Source organism: Rhincodon typus, chromosome 6 (genome assembly GCF_021869965.1).
Source record: "Rhincodon typus isolate 14 chromosome 6, sRhiTyp1.1, whole genome shotgun sequence".
NCBI classification, from domain to species: domain Eukaryota; kingdom Metazoa; phylum Chordata; class Chondrichthyes; order Orectolobiformes; family Rhincodontidae; genus Rhincodon; species Rhincodon typus.
The window spans coordinates 66,581,505-66,605,347 of NC_063337.1; the positions used below are offsets into that span (position 1 = coordinate 66,581,505).

At 41.3% G+C, this 23,843-nt stretch overlaps 1 protein-coding gene across 1 annotated transcript in view; it reads right to left on the reverse strand.

The window, feature by feature from the left end:
- Positions 1-23,843, reverse strand: part of uggt2 (UDP-glucose glycoprotein glucosyltransferase 2) — a 298,559-nt gene that overhangs the window by 141,343 nt on the left and 133,373 nt on the right. The window contains exons 14-17 of the mRNA XM_048597609.1: positions 15,383-15,502; positions 12,892-12,977; positions 7,804-7,939; positions 2,112-2,243 (exon numbers count right to left, since the gene is read on the reverse strand). Of these exons, the coding sequence (XP_048453566.1) occupies positions 2,112-2,243; positions 7,804-7,939; positions 12,892-12,977; positions 15,383-15,502 (474 nt within the window). The remainder of the gene's footprint in view (positions 1-2,111; positions 2,244-7,803; positions 7,940-12,891; positions 12,978-15,382; positions 15,503-23,843) is intronic.

Genomic DNA, 23,843 nt, shown 5'->3' on the forward strand with positions numbered 1-23,843 from the left:
AAGGACAGGTTAGGGAGGCGGGGACAAGCTGGGCTGGTTTTGGGATGCGGTAGGGGGTGGGGAGATTTTGAAGCTTGTGAAATCCACATTGACACCATTGGGCTGCAGGGTTCCCAAGCGAAATATGAGGTGCTGTTCCTGCAACCTTCGGGTGGCATTGTTGTGGCACTGTAGGAGGCCCAGGATGGACATGTCGTCTAAGGAATGGGAGGGGGAGTTGAAATGGTTCGCGACTGGGAGGTGCAGTTGTTTAGTGCGAACCGAGCGTAGGTGTTCCGCAAAGCGGTCCCCAAGCCTCCGCTTGGTTTCCCCGATGTAGAGGAGGCCAGATCTGGAACAGCGGATACAGTATACCACATTAGCAGATGTGCAGGTGAACATCTGCTTGATGTGGAAGGTCTTCTTGGGGCCTGGGATGGGGGTGATGGGGGAGGTGTAGGGGCAGGTGTAGCACTTCCTGCGGTTGCAGGGAAAAGTGCCGGGTGTGGTGGGGCTGGAGGGGAGTGTGGAGCGGACAAGGGAGTCACGGAGAGAGTGGTCCCTCCGGAAAGCAGATAAGGGTGGGGAGGGAAAACCATGTAGCATCTTCCAAATTGACAAACACTTCCATCTAGAAGAACAGGGTTAGCAGATACTTGGGAACGTCACTACCTGGACCATTCTGACTTGCAGATATATCACTGTTCTTTCACTGTCTCTGCGTCAAAATCCTGGAACACTCTACCTAACAGCATTGTGGGTCTACCTTCACTAAATGGACTGCAATGGTACAAGAAGGCAGTTCACACCATCTTCTCAAATGCAATTAGGGGTAGGTAGAAAATGTTGGCTCAGCCAGCAACATCCACATCCAATGAATGTATAAAAAAAAGTTCTATTTCAACACTACTTTATTAACTTTAGCAAGCATTGTACATGTGTTCAAATAGACCTAGTTAAATTACAGGTCTTCCTAGCACAGACCAGATGTGCCACTTCCAATTTCTAAGCCGTATTTAGCAAACTGATCTGAGTTAAAATTGGGGTATTGCAATGTCTGTCTTTTGGACTATTCAGGGGAAAATGTGCAATGAAGAAAATAATTTTGTTTCTCCATTCATGGTTATAAACTGGGTGCTATTCATGAAACATATTGGTGCATGAATGCCATTGAATCATAGAATCCCTACAGTGTGGAAACAGGCCATTCGGCCCAACAAGTCCACACCGCCCCTCTGAAGAACATCCCACCCAGGCCCATTCCCCTAATTTCCCATGTCTAACCCAAACCCTGGGCACTTTAGCATGGCCAATCCACCTACCCTGCACATTTTTGGACTATGGGAGGAAACCAGAGCACTCGAAGGAAACCCACACAGACTCAGCATGAATGTACAAACTCCACACAGACAGTTGCCTGAGGCTGGAATTGAACCAAGGTCCCTGGTGCTGTGAGGCAGCAGTGCTAACCACTGAGCACCTTGCCACCCAGCATGGTGAAAAAATTAGGCTCAGCTTTATTAACACCTCTTAGGTTATTGTCTTTTCTTGTACAAGTTCATACATATCTAGCTCTTGGACAAATAGCTAAGACCTGCCACTCAGAAAATGATTTTAAAAATCTCAGGGAAGGGGTAAAAAAACCCTTTGAACTTACAGAAGGATGTACACAAAACTCTTCCAGAAAGTTGACGCATGCAAACAAAAGTAAGAATGAGTTTTACTCTACTATTGAAAGTATTCTTCACACTGTACAACTGGCTAATGTTTAAACAAATATGGCAAGGCACGTAGCATTAGATGAATGCAACGGATTGTTTGACTCCTTGACAATATGATGATCTTGGGGTCTTGTGGCTGTAGTCAACAATAATAGAAAGTCTCAGTATAACAACATCCGTGCTTTCAAGCTTTGTATTTTTAGAGACAAACCCTAACTGGAACAGAAATGGAACCTTCAACTAACTGAAAGGGAAACCGAATCTTCAGATGTCTTTGAAAACTAAAACACAAACAAAACTTGTGATAGACTAACACTGCATATTAAAAAATATATTTTTGAGGCTTTTGTTTAATTCTAGGCTATGGTTATAGATACATTATTATAACTTAAAAGCATTTAGACTATTTACCTTCCTTTGGTCATCAAATTCAGAATCAACACCCAGGATATTCTGAACATCAACTTGTGGATACTTCTTTTTCATAAAACTGACCACATTGTCCACAGTAAGTGATTCCCCATCCTGAACCTGTTTGAATATCTGCAAGAGTAGAGAATAGAGTTAACAATATAGAACAATAATTGAAGTGCAGTTCATTAGACAGAACAATTTACAACTAAGAGATTAGACAGTATACTTTAACCTATCCCATATTTGAATGAGCAAGATTTACCTGTTATTAACAGTCACACACAAATACTTCCCCAAATCCAGGAATCAATAATGCAACTTAACTCAAGAGTAGCGAATTTACTAATTTGAGAAGTATTCGTTAGACCATTTTTTGACCAATAACTTGAGGAATCAACTAGAGAGCAGGTTATCATAGATTGGGTATTATGCAATGAGAAAGGATTAATTAACAATCTTGTTCTGCAGGGTCCTTTGAAGAACATTTACCTTAGCATTATAGAATTGTTCACTAAGATGGAGAGTGAAGATGTTAAATCTGAAACTAACATCCTGAATCTAAATAAAGCAAAGTACGAGTGTATGAGGCGTGAGAGTTGGCAGTGATGAGTTGGGGAATTTTATTAAAAGGATTGTCAAGGTCTAATATTTAAGGAACATTTGTATAAATTACGACAATCATTTACTCCTATTTGGCATAAATATAAACCAGGAAAGGTAGCTCAACCATTGCTTACAAAAGAAATTAGGGTAGTATTAAATCCGAAAAGGAGACATATAAAATTGCCAGAAAAAGCAGCAAGCCTGAGGATTGGGAGCATTTTAGAATTCAGCAAAAGAGGTTAAACTGATTAATCGTAAGGAGGAAGTTGAGTATGAGACTAAAATGGCAGGAATCATACGAATTGACAAACAAGCTTCTATAAATACTTGAAGAGAAAGAGATTAGTAAAGACAAATATAGGTCTGTTACAGTGAGAAGCCAGAGAAGTTATAATGAAGGACAAAGAAATGGCAGAAGAATTGAACACATATTTTGGTCTATCTTCACAAAATAGGACACAAATAATTTCCCAGATATGTTAAGGAATCAAAGGTCTATTTGAGAGGGAGGAATTGGAGAAAATGTGTATTAGTTAGAAAAGAGGTTCTAGAGAAATCAGTGGGGTTAAAGGCTGACAAATCTTCAGGGCCTGATAATTTACATCCCAGAATATTAAAGAACTGGCCCTGGAAATACTCTATGCATTGGTAGTCATCTTCCAAATTCTGGAACAGTTCCTACATATTGGAGCATTACAAATCTAACTCCACTATTTAAAAGGGGAGGGAGAGAGGAAAAAAAGACAGAGCCGTTACTCTTACACCAGTAGTGGGGAAAATGTCAGAGGCTACTATAAAAGGTCTGATAGGGGAACACTTGAAAAGCATTACTACAATTGGACAAAGCCAACAAAAGTTTATCAAAGGGAAATCATGTTTAATTAATCTACTGGAGACTATTTTGAAGATGTAACTAGTGGGATTGATAAGGGAGAACCAGTGGATATGCTGTATTTGGATTTCAAGAAGGCTTTTGATAAAGAACCATGTAACAGGCTAGTGGGCAACATTAAAGCACTTGGTATTGTAGTAATATACTGGAATGGATTAAGAATTGATTCACAGACACGTAAGAGAGAGTGGGAATACACAATTTGTACGGTGTATGGTAACTAGTGGTGCTCAAATGACTTCTCAATTAATTGAGGGTTTACATATTGAAATGACTTACTTGATAGCTCAACAGATATTCTCACTCATCTGCATACTTGCCAAAGTCAAATCATATCGTCATTCCTTCAATGTCACTGTTGCAGAATCCTGGAACTCACTTCCTAACAGCACTGTGGATGTACCTTCACACAAATTACTGCAGCAATTCAAGAAGGCAGCAGACCACTGCCTTCTACAGGGCAATTAGGCAGGGACATTAAATGCTGCTCTAGCCATAGATACCCACAGCCCATGAACATTTTATATTGAAAAGGCAGCAAGGTAATCATGCACTTCTAATTTAATTTTTGGCAAGGAGGAATATTATAGTACTTAACTTCAAACCTTCAGATATTCTTAGATGAATATATCACCTGCTGAGCTGAATCCAAATAACATCTTTTAAAAAGCAGCCAAACATTCACAATGGCTACAGCTTCCAGCCACATCGTATCCCATTTCAAAAGCTGAGTGCCTGTCAAACTATGGAAGGGAGCAGGTGCACAGATTTTTCTTTTAAACTTTCAAAAGCAGTTTTGGCTAAATCTTACTTCATGTCAGTTGCTACAAATCACTGCACAAATCACATGGAGTTTAGTGTTATAGAAAGTGAAGAGAAGGGGAACCTTGTTGTTGCTGTTGGAAGGAGGGGTACCTGCAGATGGTGATGTTCCCAAGGATCTGCTGCCCTGTCCTTCTAGCCGGTAGTGGTTGTGAGTTTGGAAGGTGCTGTCTAAGGAGTTCTGGTGAATTCTAGAGTGCATCTTGTAGATGGTACTCAGCATTGGTGTTGTTGGGAGTGGATTCTTGTAGATATGATGTTAATCAAATGGACTGCTTTGACCTAGACAACGTCAAGCCTCTTGACCACATCCCTCCTTTCCAGAACAACAATAGGGTTCCACTTGTCCTCACTTTCCACCCCACTAGTCTCTGCATTCAAATGTTCATCCTCCACCACTTCTGCCACCTCTGCAGGATGCGCCCATGAAACACATCTTCCTCTCTTCTCCACTATCAACACTTGACACGGAATGTTTCTTCTGGTCCACTCCTCCATCACCCCTAATGCTTCCTTACACCCCAAGGCACTTTCCATGCAATTGCAGAAGGGTAACATTTGCCCATTCACTTCCTCACTGTCCAAGCCCTAAAACACATCTTTCAGGTAAAGTAGCATTTCACTTGTAATTCTTTCAACTCAGTCTACTCCAACTATTACTTCCACTGGGGTCTCCTTTACAACGGTGAGTCCAAATGCAAACTGGGTGACTACTTTGTAGAACACCTCTGTTCTATCCATTGCAATGACCCTGACCTCCCAGTTGTTTGCCACTTCAATAAAACATCTTGCTCTCACATGTATATTTCTGACCTGGACTGCGATGTTCCAACAAAGCATGACAGAAGCTTAAGGAACAATACCACATTTCTGCTTAGGCACCCTACAGTCTTGAAGTCTCAACGCTGACTTCCATAATTTCAGAAAGTCACTACCTTATGGTTGTTCTCCATTTTTCTAGCATTTCTTCCCCACTCACAGCCTTGTTTTGTTTGTGCCTTGTTTACTTTGCTCTTAGTGGAGAGGACCCATTCTCTCCCTTTCATACCTTATTCACCCTCATTTTACATCAACCTTTTCTCTTTCACCACTAGTAACAAACCCTTGATCCTTTGCACTAGGCCTCTCCACCATCTTCTTCCTTGTTCCTCCTCTGCTTCTGTCAAAAGTAGAAACAATACCATTTTCTAACCTCTTTCAGTTCTGAAGAGTCATACACAACACAAAATGTTAGCTCTATTTCTCTCTCCACAGATGTTACCAGATCTGCTGAGTTTCTACAGCGTTCTCTGTGTTTCAGATTTCCAGCATAAGCAGTATTTTGCTTTATTCAAATCTTACAATAAACAGTCTTCTGTGGCTACAAGAAATGTTCAGAGGCTAGGATTATTGCAGCAATTAACTTGGCTCCTGACTCCCCAAAGCCTGACCCCATCTATAAAAATATTTCCCACCTGCCTGGATAAATGCAGCACCAATAATGCTTAAGAAGCTTGACACCATCCAGAACAAAGCAGCCTACTTGAATGGCACTATGTTCTCTCAGCCACTGACATTCAGCAACAGAATGCGTACTATCTACAAGATGTAAAATAGAAATTCACCAATGATTTTCCAAACCAACGACCACTACCATCTAGAAGGATGAGGGCAGCAGATACATAGGAAAGCCACCACCTGCAAGTTCCCTCACCACTCACCATCCTTGGACTTGGAAATATATTACTATTCTTCCCGTGCCATTGAGTTGAACTTCTGGAACTCCCTCCCTAGCAGTATTGTGAACCTACCTACACCAAATGGAATGCAGCAGTTCAAGAAGGCAGTTCACCACCTTCTGAAATTCATCTAGGGCTTGGTAATAAGTGCTGGCCCATGCCACATCCCTTGAACAAATAAAAAAAAACTGATATAACCACAGTGACAGAATATTCAGCCTAACCAATTTATGCCAGTGTTTATGCCACATTTGGATTCCCTCCGATATTTTTCTCATTGAAGTCTTACATCATAATCTTCAATCCCCACTTCCTCAGGTACTTGTTAAGCTTATCCTTAAATGCACCAACACTATTAATTTCCACCTGTCCCCATAGTAAAAAGCTCCATATCTCACCAATTTCTGGTTAAAGGTGCTTCCTTTGAATTCCCTGTTGAATTTCTTGGTGACTGTCTTATATCGATGGTTATGCTCTCCCTCACAAGTGGAAACAATCGCTCTGCACTTTTTAAAACCTCAGAATTTTAAAGACTCCTATTAGGTCGCCAAGCAGCTTTATCTTTTCTAGATAAAAGGGATGCAGCATGTCAACCTTTCCTGATGTTTAAACCCATATAGTTCAGGTATTCCCCTCCTGTGCCCCTCTCCAGTGTGTCTTTCTTTTATATTATGTGACCAGAATGGCCCACGGTATCTAAGTATGACTAAGTATGAGTCTAAGACTCACTTCTACAAAGTAATTAGTGACCACCCGATTTTTCCTATCAAAATGTAGACCTCACGTTAGCTGTGTTGAACTTCATTTGCAAATTCTCCAGATTTATTAATGTCCTACTGTAACTTGTTGCAGTCCTCCATGGTTTTGACTGTCTAACAACCTGCTGTCATTTACAAATCTACAAATTGTGTTTTTGATTCCAAAGTCAGATGTAAACCAATGTGTTTGTGCACTTCCAAAATTACCGAGTTACATTAAGATACTTAATATAAATTTATGTAAATATAAATAAGGACAGAATTCATAACTTTAAATCAGGATTAAATTACATTTATACAACACAGTCCACTGATCCCTTTTAAATAAAAGCCACCAGTGTAATGTCCATATTCACCACAGTAAACTGGGGTGAATTGTCTGCTTGTGTAGAAATGGTTACATTTTTATTTCTACTAAAACCAGAGGTGATATGCAAACTGATGCACTGCCCAAGCAGTGAAGCCAACAATTGTTGGGCCTCTATCCTTTATGCAATGAAACAGGAGATTGGTTAATAGATATTTTTAGAGATGGGAGAGCTGAATGAATGAGTCAGTAATAAGGCAAATTTAATATTAGCCTGCTTGGCAGTGCTGAACGTATTAGCAAGTATCATTAAAATGCTATAAAGTCAATGGCTAAAGCATAATCAATGGATGGAATGTGTGCAGCCCTGGACATCCCATGATAAGCATGACACAGAGCAAATAAATAGTGAATCAGGTACAATCTTCAGTTCACTCTGGTCAGGGAAGTGGGGAAATAGAAAATCTGATAGTCATTTCCAAGTAAAAATACCACATGAATCCATACCATTTCTGTAGTAAAGTATTCAACAAAATGTAGCTGTCATTTATGTTTACGATTTATATCAATGAATCCTCTCCATACTCACTGCCACTATTGAAGAAAAGGCATGTGAAAGTTCAGAATCTTTGGCTATAAAGTTAAAGATTCTCAGAAGAGCAACTCCTGCATCTTGATTGCCATCAATCTTCTCATCAGCATTCACAACAAAAACGATGCCAATTCTAGCAGAGTTAAAGGAAAAGGAAACGTTAGAGTTCTCATTAGAATACATTACTAAAAATTTACTTAGATGCAGGATTTACATGTATTTGGAAAGGCAAGGGCTGATTAAAGATAGTCAACATGGCTTTATGTGTAGGAAATCATGTCTCATTAACTTGATTGAGTTTTTTGAAGAAGTAATGAGAGGATTGATGACAGTAGAGTGGTGGAACGTGATCTATATGGACCTTCAGTAAGACAATATTCGTCATGGTAGGTTGGTTAACAAGGTAAGATCGCATGGAATACAGGGAGAACTAGACATGTGGATAGAAAACTGGCTTGAAGGTAGAAGACAGAAGTTCGTGGTGGAGAGTTGCTCTTCAGACTGGAGGCCTGTGACCAGTGTTGTGCCACAAGGATTGGTACTGGGTCCACTGCTTATTGTCATTTATATAAATGATTTGGATGTGAACACAGGAGGTATGGTTAGTAAGTTTGCAGATGACACGAAAATTGGTGGTGTAGTGGACAGCAAGGAAGGTTACCTCAGAATACAACAGGACCTTGATCAGATGAGCCAATAGGCTGAAGAGTGGCAGATGGAGTTTAATTTAGATAAATATGAGGTGCTGCATTTTGGAAAGATGAATCAGGGCAGGACTTATACGCTTAATGGTAAGATCCTGGGGAGTGTTGCTTAACAAAGAGACCTTGGAGTGCAAGTTCATAGTTTCTTGAAAGCGGAGTCCCAGGTAGACAGGATAGTGAAGATGATTGCTTGGTATACTTGGCTTCATTGGTCAATGCATTGAGTATAGGATTTGGGAGGTCATGTTGCAACTGTACAGGACATTGGTTAGGCCACTTTTGGAATACTGCGTTCAGTTCTGGTCCCCCTGCTATAGGAAGGATGTTGTGAAACTTGAAAGGGTTCAGAAAAGATTTACATGGATGTTGCCAGGGTTGAAAGGTTTGAGCTTAGGGGGGAGGCTGAACAGGCTGGGGCTATTTTCCCTGGAGAGTCAGAGGCTGAGGGGTGACCTTATAGAAGTTTATAAAATAATGGCGGGCATGGATAGGGTGAAGAGAAAATGTCTTTTCCCCAGGGTGGGGGAGGGCATACGTTTAAGGTGAGAGGGGAAAGACTTAAAAGGGACCTAAATGGCAACTTTTTCACGCAGAGGGTGACGCATCCATGGAATGAGCTGCTAATGTGCTAATAACCGGCAAGACCAATAAAGAGCACTTAGAGAACTTGGGCATAATGCTTAAACGTTTCCCCCAAGGAAGCATATACCTTAGAAGGGAAAAATGTGTGTACAGGCACCCCAAGTGAGCCAAAGTTGACAAGACCAAGTTACACTTGCTGAGCTTTTCCAGCAACTTTGTTTTTGTTCCAAGTTACACCTGTTGGAAGATAAATTAAAGGTGACCAAAGGTGCCCTGGCCCCCATGTCTGTACTGGAGCTTAGGTCTTCCCTTAGGTTTCTGAATTATCATGGAAAATTCTTATATAACCTGGCCTCCATCTTGGCACCGTGACACATGCTATTGAAAAAGGGTCAGTGTTGGAAATGGTTATGTAGCCAAGAAGTTTTCTTTAGGGAAGTGAAAAAGTAGCTATTGCCATCGAAGGCGTTGGCCCACTACAATCCCAGGTGAAATGTGGCGCTGACATGCAATGCCTCTCCATACAGTATCAGGGTATTGTTGGTTCACAGGTGGTCAAAGGGAGAGGATTGCCTGATAGCCTATGCTTCCTGGGCTTTGGCTGATGCTGAATGCAAATACACCCAGATAGCGCAGGAAGGTTTGGTGCTGATCTTCGGTGTGAGAAAGTGCCTTGATGGATATAAATTTGCAATAGTAACAGACCACAAACCCCTGCTAGGATTACTTGAAGAAGACAAGGTTGTGCTGCTCATAGCTTCTGCCTCAATCCCATACAATTTGCCTACCAACATAACAGGACCAAAGCGGATGCCATCTTCCTAGCCCTGCACTCATCCCTGGAGCTTCTGGACAACAAGGACACCTACATCAGACTCCTGTTCATTGACTACAGCTCCACCTTCAACACCATTATCCCCTCCAGATTGATCTCAAAACTCCAAGACCTTGGTCTTGGCTCCCCACTCTGTAACTGGATCCTCAGCTTTCCGACCCACAGACTGCAATCAGTGAAGATAGACAACTGCACCTCATCCACGATAACACTCAACACTGGAGCCAAGGATGCATCCTCAGCCTCCGACTGTACTCCCTGTACACCCACCACTGCGCTGCCAAATTCCAAACAAATGCCATCTACAAGTTTGTTGATGACATCACTGTGGTAGGATGGATATCTAGTAATGACGAATCGGAATACAGAAAGGAGATGGAGGGCTCGGGGACATGATGCAATACGAAGAACCTCTCTCAACGTCAGCAAAACTAAAGAACTGATTATTGACTTCAGAAAGAAAGGAGGAAAGCACACTGCATCTATATAAACGGAGCTGAGGTTGAGAGGGCTGACAGCGTCAAGTTTCTAGGAGTGATAATAACTGACAACCTGTTCTGGATTTCCCACGTAGATGCGACAGTCAAGAAGGCACCACAACACCTCTTCTTCCTCAGGCGGCTCAGGAAATTGGCATGCCCATGAAGATCCTCACCAACTTTTACAGATGCACAATTGAAATCATACTGTCCGGGTGCCTAACAGCCTGGTATGGAAACTGCTCTGCCCACAACCATAAGAAACTACGGAAGGTGGTGTGCACAGCCCAGACAATCACAGAAGATAACCTTCCATCCGTGGACTCCATTTACATGGCTCGTTGGCACGGAAAGGCTGCCAACATCATCAAAGAGCCATCGCACCCCAGTAATGCTCTCTTACAACCTCTTCCATCAGGCAGAAGATACAGAAGCACCAGCAGGTTTAGGAACAGCTTCTTCCTGGCCATTATTAGACTGATGAATGGGCTCTCTAATTTCAAATAATGGTGATCTTGCTAAAGTTGATCTTGCACGCTGTGTGTGACGTAACCTGCTAGCTTCTAAGCTTTTTTCACCCTATACTCTGTACGTCCTTGCTCACTATGATTTGCTTTCAGTGCTTGTAAACAAAGCTTTTCACTGTACTTTGGCACATGTGACTATAAATAAATCAAATCAAATCATATCAAATACTGCAGTGGGCCCTTATTCTCAGTGTGTACAATTACAGGTTGGAACATGGACAATGGGATGTCATTTACCGGAAGGGATTTTGAACATTTCCCAAAGTCAAATGGCATTCGGCATTTTCGGACAGCTCCATACTATCCATCGTCCAATGGTCTGGCAGAAAAAGTAGTCCAAATGTTGAAGGAAGGCTTGAAGAAACAGCCTCTAGCTTCACTCGATACCCAGTAGGCCAAATGGCAAATGCGGGTGCCTTGAGCTGCTTCCCACTGGCAGATACACCACTGGTGGTGCCTCCCCTGGAACAGTCCATCCTGGCTTTAAAGTCTCTAGACACTCTTCCAGTTACCACTGACAGTATCCAGCTGTGGACACAAAAAGATCCCGTCGTGGCAAAACTAAAATAGCTGGTGGTGATGGGGGATAAAGATGGGCCAACACCATTGAGGATTGAAACCCTTCTGGACCTGGTGAGACCAGATGACTGTAGAGGATGGTATATTACTATAGGTAGCAAGAGTGATTGGCCCGAAAAAAGGTTGCTGCCAGATGCTGGCTGAACTCTACCAGGGTTATCCAGGAGCTTTCAAAATGTGGATTTTGGCAAGAAGTTATATCTGGTGGCAGGAGTGGATGCCAACGTAGTTGTGTTGGTGTGACAGTGCCCAGAGTGCCAACAAGGACAAAAATTACTGCTAACAGTGCCCCCACATTCATGGGAATGGCTGGTAAACCCTGGACTTGGTTACACGTTGACTATGCCAGCCCTTCCATGGGCTCAACGTTCTTGGTACCCATGCAAGCCATTTCCATGGTTTCTACACCAAACTTCATCTGCTAAAGTAAATTGTCTCTCTTGCTTGGAGGTATATGGCTAGCATTGCCGTTCGTGCTGCCGTTTCCCCTCAGGTCCAGGAATCTCAAGTTTAACCTTCTCCCCATCAGCAACTCTGCTGGAGCTATCCCTGTAGTTGCGTGAGGGGTGGTCCTACAATCTAAACAGGAACTGGAACAGTTTGGTATCGAGTGAAGCTGTAGGCTGTTTTTTTTAAGCCTGTTTTCAACATTTGGTCTGCTCTTTCCGCCAGACATTCTGGATGCCCTTTCAAATTGTTTGTACTTGCGTAGAGTTTATTCAGCAAACTCAGCGATGGTGATTGAAAAGTTGCTAGCATTGTTTCGATGCACAGACTCCCAGAAGTATGGGTCACGGACAATGGGATGTCATTTACTAGCGGGGATTTTGAGTATTTCCAAAAGTCAAATGGCATTCGGCATGTTTGGACAGCTCCATACCATCCATTGTCCAATGGTCGAGGGCCAGGTAGATCTCATTGACTATGATATCCTTGACTGGGATTGTTGCCTGGGCCGATCAAGGAGCCCTGCTGACAAATATAAACAAGAGATTTAGAGACTCTCCTTATTCTAGGGACTGGCTCTGAGCTGACTGGTCAAAGCCCATGTCCTGTACACACGTAAATAAAGGGTGACTTGGTTCACGGGATACTGGCCTCTGTGCAGTTATTTCACCCTTGCTGATGAGCTGACTTCTTGAACTGCAGCAGTCTATGTGTTGTAGATGCAAACTGGGTAGGGAGTTCATTTCTATGACCGAGAAACTGAATGTTTTCAAATACAGAAAGTGCACAACTACTGGGTTTTGCCTCTTTTCACTGATACAAGGCAATGAATCTTTAAAATGTTTCTCAATCTGTTCACTAAGTTTAGAAAAAAATTACATTCACAAATAAATCATAATAACAAAGATATTGCACATAAACTCATCCAGTACCTGAGAGGAGTATTGTGTTGATAGAACAACTCAGCTAATTTAATCAATTGAACTGCTTCTTCCTCAGCAGGATCAATAAACAAGACCTGTGGCCGAAAAAGGTAACAATAACATTAACTTTTAAAAGATACAAAGGAGCAAAGCTTTGAGTTTATATCATAACCAAAACAACACTAATATTAGCATATAGTTTAAAAATGCACAGTCACAGAAACATCAAATAATTTCACCAAAACAATATGTTTTATAAGGTAGCATATCAGAATGTTTAATGTTTGAGCTATGCTGCGCTCCAGCCAGTCTGGTAATGCCACAGCCTCCGTGTGGTGAATCAATTGGAGTCTGGCACAATCTCCTGATGGAAACACATGGATCTTTTCTACCTCTTGTTACCAATAGTTAACATGCCTAATATTAATGCAATCTGTATATGGTTACTGTTGTGTAAACTAAGCTTCCTATCAAAGAGAAGAGCCTTTTCTGATCCACAAGAAGATGGTAAGAACACAAGCCTGTTACACAGAGAGCTTTATGTTTTCGGTTAGTTTGCTGTTGATCCACACTCTATTTTATAACTTTGGCACAACTGTGGCTGTGGCAACCCTAGAGCTGATTCTGGCATCAAATGACAGGTTAATCGAAGGAAGGTGAAGCTGTTGATGAGCTCCAGAGTGAAGTTGTCAATGTTTGTATTAATATTGTAATGGAATCTATTCACTTGAAATTTTCATGCCATTATTTCTCTCTTCTGTCAGCAGTGGTACGTCCTTACTGACCTCTTCTTACCTCTCTTCAGCATTTATAGCTCTGGATCCAAATAGGTAGTTCAGCATCTTACAGATGCTGACTTGATGAAAGACATGGCTATCCACTTTTCTAAACAATGAATCCCGTATGACCAAGATCCAAATTTGCATATTCACAAATCCTTGAAGAAGGGGTTGATTAAGCAGCTAAGAAAACCTGAAAGCTGACTTTGTGAACAGGGATCTTGAATACAAAATACAAATCTTTACCAATCCCTGATCTCATACTCACAGTTCTGGTGAGCACACTTTCAGGCATGGGTTAAAACTCTAAACAGAGATCGCGAAAGTTAAACCAGGACGTTATGAGGGATTAGGAAGACTGAAGAAGCTTGGATTCTTATCCTTAGGGTAGATAAGATTAAAGGAGTTATCAAAATTACAACAGATTTTGACAGGGCAACTAGGGAGAAATAGGTTTGCGACCAGATGTTTTACAGAATTTAGGAAAAGAACTGAAGTCACATGAAAGGGTTATGATGATCTGGAATACACTACCTCAAAGGATTGTGGAAACAGCTTCTGTAGGAACCATAAAACGGTAATTGGACATTTGCTTGCAGAGAACTTACTTGTAGGATGATGGAGTGAAAGCTGGCATGTGGAACTAAGTTGCAAAGTTCTTTTAAAGTGCTGACAAATCAAATGGTCTGCTGTGCAATTGGATTTTATCATTCCATGGCTAAAATCTCTCTGCTAGTAATAGTAACCTGGAGCAAAGTGTGTGTAAAGGAAATGGTGAATGGCAATATACTTTCAAAGCCAAAATGAAATAACGGATTATATAACCTCTACCTTTTATACTTTCAAAGGTTGTGGGCATCATTCACCAGGCCAGCTTTTCTTTTGTTTTTATTCTTTCATGGGGTGTGGGTGTCATGGCCAAACCAATATTTGTTGCCAAACCTTAACTGCCCTCGAAGGTTGTATTGAACTAATTTCTATTGAACTACATGATATGCCCACAGTATTGTAAGGTCATAACTGTAATGAAGGTTGTCAGATTTTATAAGAATTGACATGAGAAATCTTTCTACAAAGCACACTGCCCCTATCCAAGGCTGTCTGAGAATTAATTCAAGATTTACTTGCTTTGGGAACCAAACAATAGCTAAAGTTCTGTTAGAAGCTGCAAATAGACAGATTCTATAAGGACATGTTTGGAATAAAAAAGAAATATAAAATCTGCAACCAGTATGTTACAGAGATGTAACAAAAGTGTCAGTTAAACAGGAGATACATTCATTTAGAATGTTGAAGAGAAGTGTTGAAGTGGATTAAGGAGTTCTGAGATACGTTGAATTCAATACTATTTCTTCAATATGGATTGTTCTGCAATTGAAAAGGATGCAATAATAGAAATGCTGTCCTACACACACACACACTCACACACACACACACACACACACACACACACACACACACACACACACACACACACACAGAGACACACATGCAGGGATACACAGAGTCAAACGCACCTCAAGTTTTCTCTGCAATGATGTTTATTTTACGATCTCAAAGGTTTCACTGCTTGATTTAAAAAGACACATAATTGATATGGTTTCACTATCCATACTATCAAGGTTGTTGAAACATTATCAGATAATAATTAGAAAATAAAGTATAAAATGACAAAAAAAATCCATAGAATTAACTGAGTATCTTTATTTCACAAGACTTACCAAATTGAAAATGTTGTGCCTAATTTGCCGTATCACACCTGGGAAGGTTGGTCGCAATAACTCTTGATAACTTGATGGCCAAGAATGGTACTTCTGGTCCCTTTCTAGGTCATTCATCCACTGAAACAATAAAGAAGCAGGACTGCAAAGATATTCAAGATCTACTAATTTTGTGGTTTCAATGAAATTCTCATGTTGCACAGGTGATAATTTTAGAAAAATGATAGCAACTACAACAGCAATCCCAAGTTGCTTTGATGAATCTCTTGGAAACATATCCCAGCCAAACACTGGTAGAAGCCTTGCTGGAAGTGACCTGTCTGGTCCATTGGTCAGTGAAGGATGCAAAATGTGAAAGGAATCTTATTTCAGAAGGTAGGTTAAAATGTTATCATCCACTGGAGCATAGGAAGCTGAGGGGTGACCTTATACAGGTTTATAAATTCATGAGGGGCATAGATAGGGTGAATAGCCAATGTCTTTTTCCTGGGGTGTGGGAGTCCAAAACTCAAGGGTATACATATAAGGTGAGACAGGAAAGATTTAAAAGGGACCTAAGGGGCAACATTTTTCATGCAGAGCGTGGTGTGTGTTTGGAATTAGCTATCAGAGGACGTGGTGGACACTGGTACAATTACAACATTTAAAAGGCATCTGGATGGGTATATAAATGGGAAGGGTTTAGAGGGATATGGGCCAAATGCTGGCAAATTGGGCTATATTTATTTAAGGATATCTGGTCAGTATGGACGAGTTGGACCGAAGGTGTTTTTTAAAGCTGTGCAGCTCTATGACTCTATGACACTGCCGTTACAGATTTTTCAAAAAAGATGCTATCAGCAATGTTCAGCATTTGTTACATGCTGAACTATAATTTTACATGACATTAAAGGATCTCACAGAGTGCCACCACATTCTTAGTTAAAAGGACATTTGGTGCTGGAACCCAAAGCAATAAAAATTGAAATAAACCTTCCACAGACATTTTGGAAAGACACATAGAATGCTGGAGAAACTCAGCAGGTCTGGCAGAAACTGTGCAGAAAGAAACAGAGTTAATGTTTTGAATCCAGAATGATCACTGGACTTGAAATATTAACTCTGCTTTCTCTCCACAAATGCTGACAGGCCTGCTGAGTTTCTTCAGCAACATATGCTTGCGTTCCAATGATGTAGATAAGGCTCGAAAAACATTCTGTGAGAGATTATGAACAGCTAAATGCCTAGCCAGCAATCCTCACATCTCATGAATGAACATAAAAAAGTATAGTTAAGGATCGATCACAACATGGTAGAATTTCAAACTCAGTTTGAGGTAGACCAACTTGTCGACTCAAATATGTGCAATTACAGGGCTATGAAGAAAAGAAGTGTTTAAAGCGTGCTATGAACATAAACTAAGGGAAAGGTCAGTGGGTGAGCAGTTGCAGACATTTAAGGAATTATTTCAGCATGATCTGCAAAAATATTTTCCAATCAAAAAGGACTAGATGATAACAAAGAAAGTCAAGGAGAGTATCCAATCAAAAACTGAGGCCTACAAAGTGGATAAAGCTAGTGGTAGGCCAGAGGATTGTGATTTTTCTTAAGAAACTGGCAGTGGATGATTAAAAGTGAATAAGGAGGGAAAAAATTGATCATGAAAGTAAATTGGCAGAAAATTGTAAATAAAAAATCTTCAGTGGGTATATAAAAAGAAAGAGCAGCCAAAGTACGTGTGGAATCCTTGAAGTATGCAACCGGGGAATTTTTAATGGGGAACAGAGAACTGCAGCTAAGTTAAACTAATCTTTTTCATCAGTCACCCAGGACACTATAAAAATCCAAAAATAACAGATACGCAAGGTGCTAAAGGGAGGAAAGGTTGTGTAACAGTCTATGTTGAGGGACAAAGTAATTGACAAACTAATAAGACCGGAGACAAACAAGTTGCCTGAGAGCCTGCATCCAAGGGTTTTGCAGGAAGTAACTGTGAAGATAGCGAAAACATTAGACAAAATATTCTGAACTCAGTGAAATCATAGTGTGTTCTGGCAGGTTGGATAAATGTCTAATATGATGCCCTGTTCAAGAAGGGAGACAGAAAGCAAGAATCTATAGGCAAGCATCTGTCATTGGGAAAATGCTATAGTCTACTGTTAAAGAAGAAAAAGCAGAATATTCAGAAACACAACATAATCAAACAGAGTCAACATGGTTTTGTAAAAGAGAAATCATTTTTGACAAATTTGCTAGAGTTTTTTTGAGGATAATAATAAACAGATGATAAAGGAAGTTTCTACTGCAAATTTTGGGCCTGGGAAGCTCTTTTGACCACTTGTAGCCTTGTACTGCCACTCAAGATCTTCATTAGACTGAAAGCCCACAATGACTTTCAGTACAATGATATAAAGGATGTCCTTGCTGCAGAGTTCACACACAAATTCACACCTAACCTCTGTGTCAAACAGTTCCAGGAAAAGGGCTCCCTGAATGGTTAAGCAAATTTATCCATTGAATGTTGAAGAATGGCAAAAATTAAAGAGCTGGTAAGTGCCATATTGGTGGATTTCAGTGAACCACTACAAGTAGTTCAATCTCTTTGCATTATGGACTGAAACAGGCTGATGTTTACCCATGATTGAATTCCAGTGGCGTAATGCAATGAGGCTGACTTGAGTGGGCTACCTCATACAAAGTGGTAAACAAAATACCCTGAAAAGGAATTTGTCAAAAGATGTTTTGCATAGCAATACATTTAGTAGTTGGATATGATCTGATTGCTTTTGTGCATGTAAAAGTGATATTGGGCTAGTTTGCAAATTTAATATGGAGGCTTTGTTCTGTAGTCGGACAGGCCACTCAAAATGGCAGAATCGGATAATACACCAGTCATGCTGGGAAATCAAGCCAAGCATTGGCCAAACTATCTGTGCAAAAATACTGAAATAAACAAGCTGCAGACCCAGCCAGGCAGGCTGCTGCTGCAGACAGCACAATACACGATTGACTAAGTCTATTTACCAGGACAATAGGAAACATTGGAAGTAGCAATAGCTGCAGATACTGGAGTCAGAGACAAGACAGTGTGGAGTTGGAGGAACATAGCAGGTCAGGCAGCATCGGAGGAGTAGGAAAGTTGATGGTTTGGGTCGAGACCCTTCTTCAGAAAAACATTGAGCTGTTTCTGGAACAAAGGGACACCTCACACTCTTATCTGGGAAGCCTACCTGACGTGTGTGCTCCTGACACTTTCAGAAATGTAGGACCAAAGACTACCCCATCATCTGCATGGTACTGCCTGATTGGGTCTGTTCAATCAGGGTAGTTGATTCCGGATTGATCCATTAGTGGGAATCAAAGATCCTTCCAAAGGGGTGTGGAAGCTTACAAGGATAAGAATCACTGCAACAGCACCCTTGGGAGCGGTAACTCAAGAGCAAGTAACGTAAGAAGAGGCGCCCCGGGACCACTGGGAGAGGAAGACCAGACGACCATCACCATGTGACCAAGGACAAGGTCTAAAGTGGTGATGTCTGATCATTCCAAGTTAAGTTAAAGTACAAGATACTGTCTTAGATTTACAACATTGATTGTTAGATTTATCTTATTAATTGTTAGTTCGTACCATAACCGTTAGTATAGTATTAATTGTGTTATAATTAATAAAGATCATTTCATATAACTATTAAGAGTCATCTCACAATGCTTTGCGGAATATATGGGCTAAACGCATTATGTGGCAAGCGCAACAAATTGGCACCCCAGATGGGACTCAATGAGAAGTGACTTTGTCACTCTGAGATCAAATCCCACAGAACCTGATATTCCCTGAAATTTTGTCTGAGCCCAATTTAAGAGGACTAAATCAGGAACTCAAGTAAATTGAAGGGAGTAGAAAGGTCTACATTAGACTGTTCTTTAAGAATAAAGCCTACAGGTGTTTAACTACTAATCAAGAAAACGACATATCGTTGTGTGTGTGTGTGTGTTTGTGTTTGTGTTTGTGTGTGGGATCCTTAGTGGGATAGGTAAGGTAAAACACCAAAAGTCGGTAGAGACCCAGTGGGATCATAGCGAAACGACCAGAACATAGCGAAAGCTGTACCCTCAGTCTGATCCACCCCCTATATCCCTTAGTTTAATCAGAAATGGCAGAAAAAGGTGCCAGAGTAGAAGATTGTTCAGTATGGGAAAAGAAGCTAAGACAATACATTAGTAAGATAAAGTGGCCCATATGGGCAGAACTTTGCTGTAATGATGAAATGGTACCAGGATCCCTAGGACAAAAACATTGGGAGAATTTGAGGAAAATTCAAGGGAAGCCGGCTTCCAAACTTGAAAAACCTAGAGCAATAATATGCTGTCTGGGACAATTGGTAGGAACTGAGCGGGAATTGAAAAAGGTTTGTAAAGAATTAGAGGACGTGAAGAAAGAAATAGCAGTTACAATGGAAAAGCGCAGAGCAGGACCAAAGAAATCAGGCCAACCTATTACACATGGGGCAATTCCAAACTCAATGTGAGAAAGTGTACCAAGACGTCCAGCGCGCAGTATCAGCTAAAGAGGCTGCTGAGAGCGAAGTAAGTCAGTTAAAAAGTAAATGTGCAGATCTACAAGCAGCAGTAAGGGTAATGTACCAATTGAATAAGGAAAAGAAGCAGGCAGGCGCAGTCCACACTAAGTGCCTGTAGGAGACTGAGAAATTAAAATCCCAACCCTCAATCCGCAACAGAATAATATGTGCATATGGGGATGTTGCAAGGGAAGAAGAACAGGAGATAGACTGGGATGAGCTCAGGGAAGACGCACAACAGTACGCCATGTGCACAGAGGATTGGGTCCGCCACCACCCTTCCCAGAGGAATCAGCCCCTTCAGTGCCCCTGCAGACATCCCATGCTGTAATGAACCTGATTACCACTGAAAGTTGGGTTGGGGATGCTGCCGACGCCCCAGCAGTAATGTACACTACCCCATTTACAGTAGCACAATTAGCAGAAATTGCCAAAAAGAGTACAGATTTTGAGCCATCGGCAGATCCATATGCATTCTTCGATAGGGTCAGACAACAAAAGGTTTTGCAATGGGCTAGATGAGAAAGAGAGAAGGTAAAACTCATTGTAATGTCTTTGAGCCAGTCAATGCAGTCTGCAATACCAGCCCCTCTAAATGCACGTGAAGGCACCCTATCCGATATGAAAGAGGCAATCCTAACAGCAATTGGGTACAATAGAGGAGACCCCATAGACGGACTTAACAAGTGTAGGCAAAAGAAGGGAGAACACCTGATTGCCTTTGCTGGTCATTTGTGGGTACATTTTACAGGAGTCTATGGAGATTTAGACAGAGGTCAGTTATCCGAGGCTGACTCAGCTAAGTGGGCTAGGACTTTAGTTTCACACGCCACCAAAGAGAATAGGAAGGCATGTGAGAACTTCGATCCCGCAGAGCCAACTCACAATGAGGCATGGGTTCTGAGGAAAATGTCCCAAGCGTGGGAAAAAGAAGTCCGCAAACTAAACAGAAATAAAGCAGAGAAAGGAGGGAAAATGCTTTCTATCTGAGGCCCAAACAGGGTCCAGTGTGGAACGAAGGAAGAGAAGGTAGTCCTTATCAAAGGAACCCAGCTCCACCTCACACAGCCACAGGGAGAGATAGAGGGGTACAGCGAAGGAACACATGTAGCCAGCGTGGTGCTACCACTGCAGCTGTCCAGGACACTATGCGCAAGAATGTAGAGCCCCTGCACAACCGCACTTGCAAACACAGGGACCACTGAGCGTGATGGGAACAAACAGCAACAGAAAGAGGCACCAATTCCGGCCAGAGGGTCCAATTCGGCAGGCTCCGGTCCGTGCCAGGGACACTAGCTAATCCCCACCCCCAAATTACAAGGCATCCACATGACAATGCCAGGCCCCTGCCTCCCCAATATGGGTCTGTGACACGATGTGGGATAGCGTAGGTAGGCCATTAGTCAATGGCGAGGTAGGAGGCTGCCCTGTACAATTTATTTGGGATACCGAAGGTTCGCGCACAACCCTAAACACCGCAAAATCTAATGATCTACCCTGGCAGACCACAAGGGACTATTGTTTTAGGTGGATTTACTGGCCATGCACAGAAGGGGTACATTACTGAACTTATAGAATTTAAACTAGGCAACAATTACATGCCACCACCCTGCTATCTTAGTTAACTTTCCCCAAGATGCAGAACACATCCTCAGAGTCAATTTCATGATTAGGTGTAACCTTGCCGTTGATCCAGTAAATTCCTACATATAGAAGATACTCCCGATTAACAAGGCGCCACCCATCATTTCAACAGGAAATTATGTTAATCGGATCAGTACAATAGGAGAGTTTTGGTTCAATCCTCTAACAATGACCAAGGATCCGTGATTATGAAACACGAAAGGATATTCGCCCAGCATAAACCTGACTGTGGGCATATACCAGGGGAGGTGATAATCGAGGAGCCAGACCCAAAACCACAAAGACAATACAGTTTCCCCAGACAGGCAGAGGGTGAGGTAGCCAAGGTGATTGTCAGTCTTTTATAACAAGGCAACAGTGCAACCTGGAGCCTCCATTAATAATGCTCCAATTTGGCCTGTCAGGAAGCCAGATGGTTCATGGTGTTTAACTATTGACTACCGGGAATTCAATAAAGTCACCCCACTCACTGCACCAACAGTAGTCACCAGCCCAGCCACAATAATGAAGCAAGCCCCGCATGCAAAATGCTTCATATTACTCGCTATTAGTACCCGTCAGCATTAACAGTGTCACCACTAGGGGGAATGACGGCACACGAACATGGGAACCTGGAGAACACTATTATCGGGCTCACAGAGACAGGATTCAGAACGAACTGATGAGTCTCTGTTGGGTGCCTACTCAATGAATGTATTGAGTCATTAACCTAGAGGTTGAAACGATTCCTAGTGGCTATCCCAGATGAAGGGCAACAGTTTCTGATGGTTGGCACTCGTATACAATTCACACTTCTCTACAGGTCCTGTGAGGCCAACTCACATTCTTGTAAATTCTAATGGGATTAACCACAATTGCTTGTTTACACCCAAATTAAATATGGGTATTCATTCAAAAAAAAATGGGGGGAGGGTTAGAGTATGTGCATTACACATGTTATGAACTATTCAGCTTTTAAACAAGGATAACAACAGAAACGACCTTCATCTTACCCCAGGACAACCGTGACCAACAAAACATAATCAGGATCTACTTCATTGGAAACATAATCAGGATCTACTTCATTGGAATCATCATCATCACTGGAAGCAACACACAAGTCTAACTGTCAAACTTGCCTGGTGGAAAAGAGAACAGTCACAAAGACTGAGCATAGAGACCTGACTCAATTCATGGTCTCTACAAGCCTATTAAAAAGGCACCCTATTGCAACACTATTTTTATGTGTTCTTACATTGAAATTACCTAAGTCTACAAGCTAACTGTTACTATGCAGTTGATTACATCAAGTCTGTAAATTAATTACATCAAATTTATAATTCAATTAGCCATGCATTTTAATTGCATCAAATTGCTATACACTACATATCTACTAATCGTTTTAAAGCATCTTATTCTATGGTTTTGTGAGATATTGTATTATGGGCTTCTTTACCTTTGTATCATAAAAGTACTTTTTACCGACCCATTCACAAGCGCTCCATATTTACTACGACTACTGTGTTCATTTTCATTTATAACCTTTACTAAATGCCTATTCACACATGTTCTATATTTACTACTAATACCACGTTCTGATTCATTCATAACTTTACCACCCATGCACCAGCACACTATGTTTACTACTACCGCATTCCATTCATAGAACTGCAGTCTTGACATGTCACTACCATCAAATACCGCTTCCGTGAAATTGAATGAATGCATGAGTGAACCGGCAATAATAGTGAAATCCCCAGACCCAGTTGTGATTCTCAGTTTTACTAGTGAGCGAAATCCCAAGACCCAGCAGCGGCACTCAGTTTGTTAAGAATGTATGTAATTCCCAACTTGGTTAAATCATATAGATCGAGTATTTTTCTTTCTCTAGTATTCTCTAACATAAAGACAAGAGGACTAACATTTCTTAATCCTATGGATTATTTGTTCATGGGTATGAACTTGTTTAATCATTTCTAATATATATGTATTTGACCCTTATTTTGTAATGTTTGTTTGATCATCACTGAATTTCTGATGTCTTATTTATTCCTAGTTTACCATGCTTGCTTCACTAGTTGTTAAATTTGAATTTTGATGTTCTATTTATGTAAAGCCTGATGGTGTTGCTTGATCTCAGTTAGGTGTCATTTCCTAACATGCTGTAAGAGTTTAAGTGTTTGAGTGTATGTTGTGCTTTGCTCGAGCTTGAATGATCATATAGTCACCACACAGAAATTGGTCTATGATCATGTGATCCATCACGTTTCTCATTCAGTATC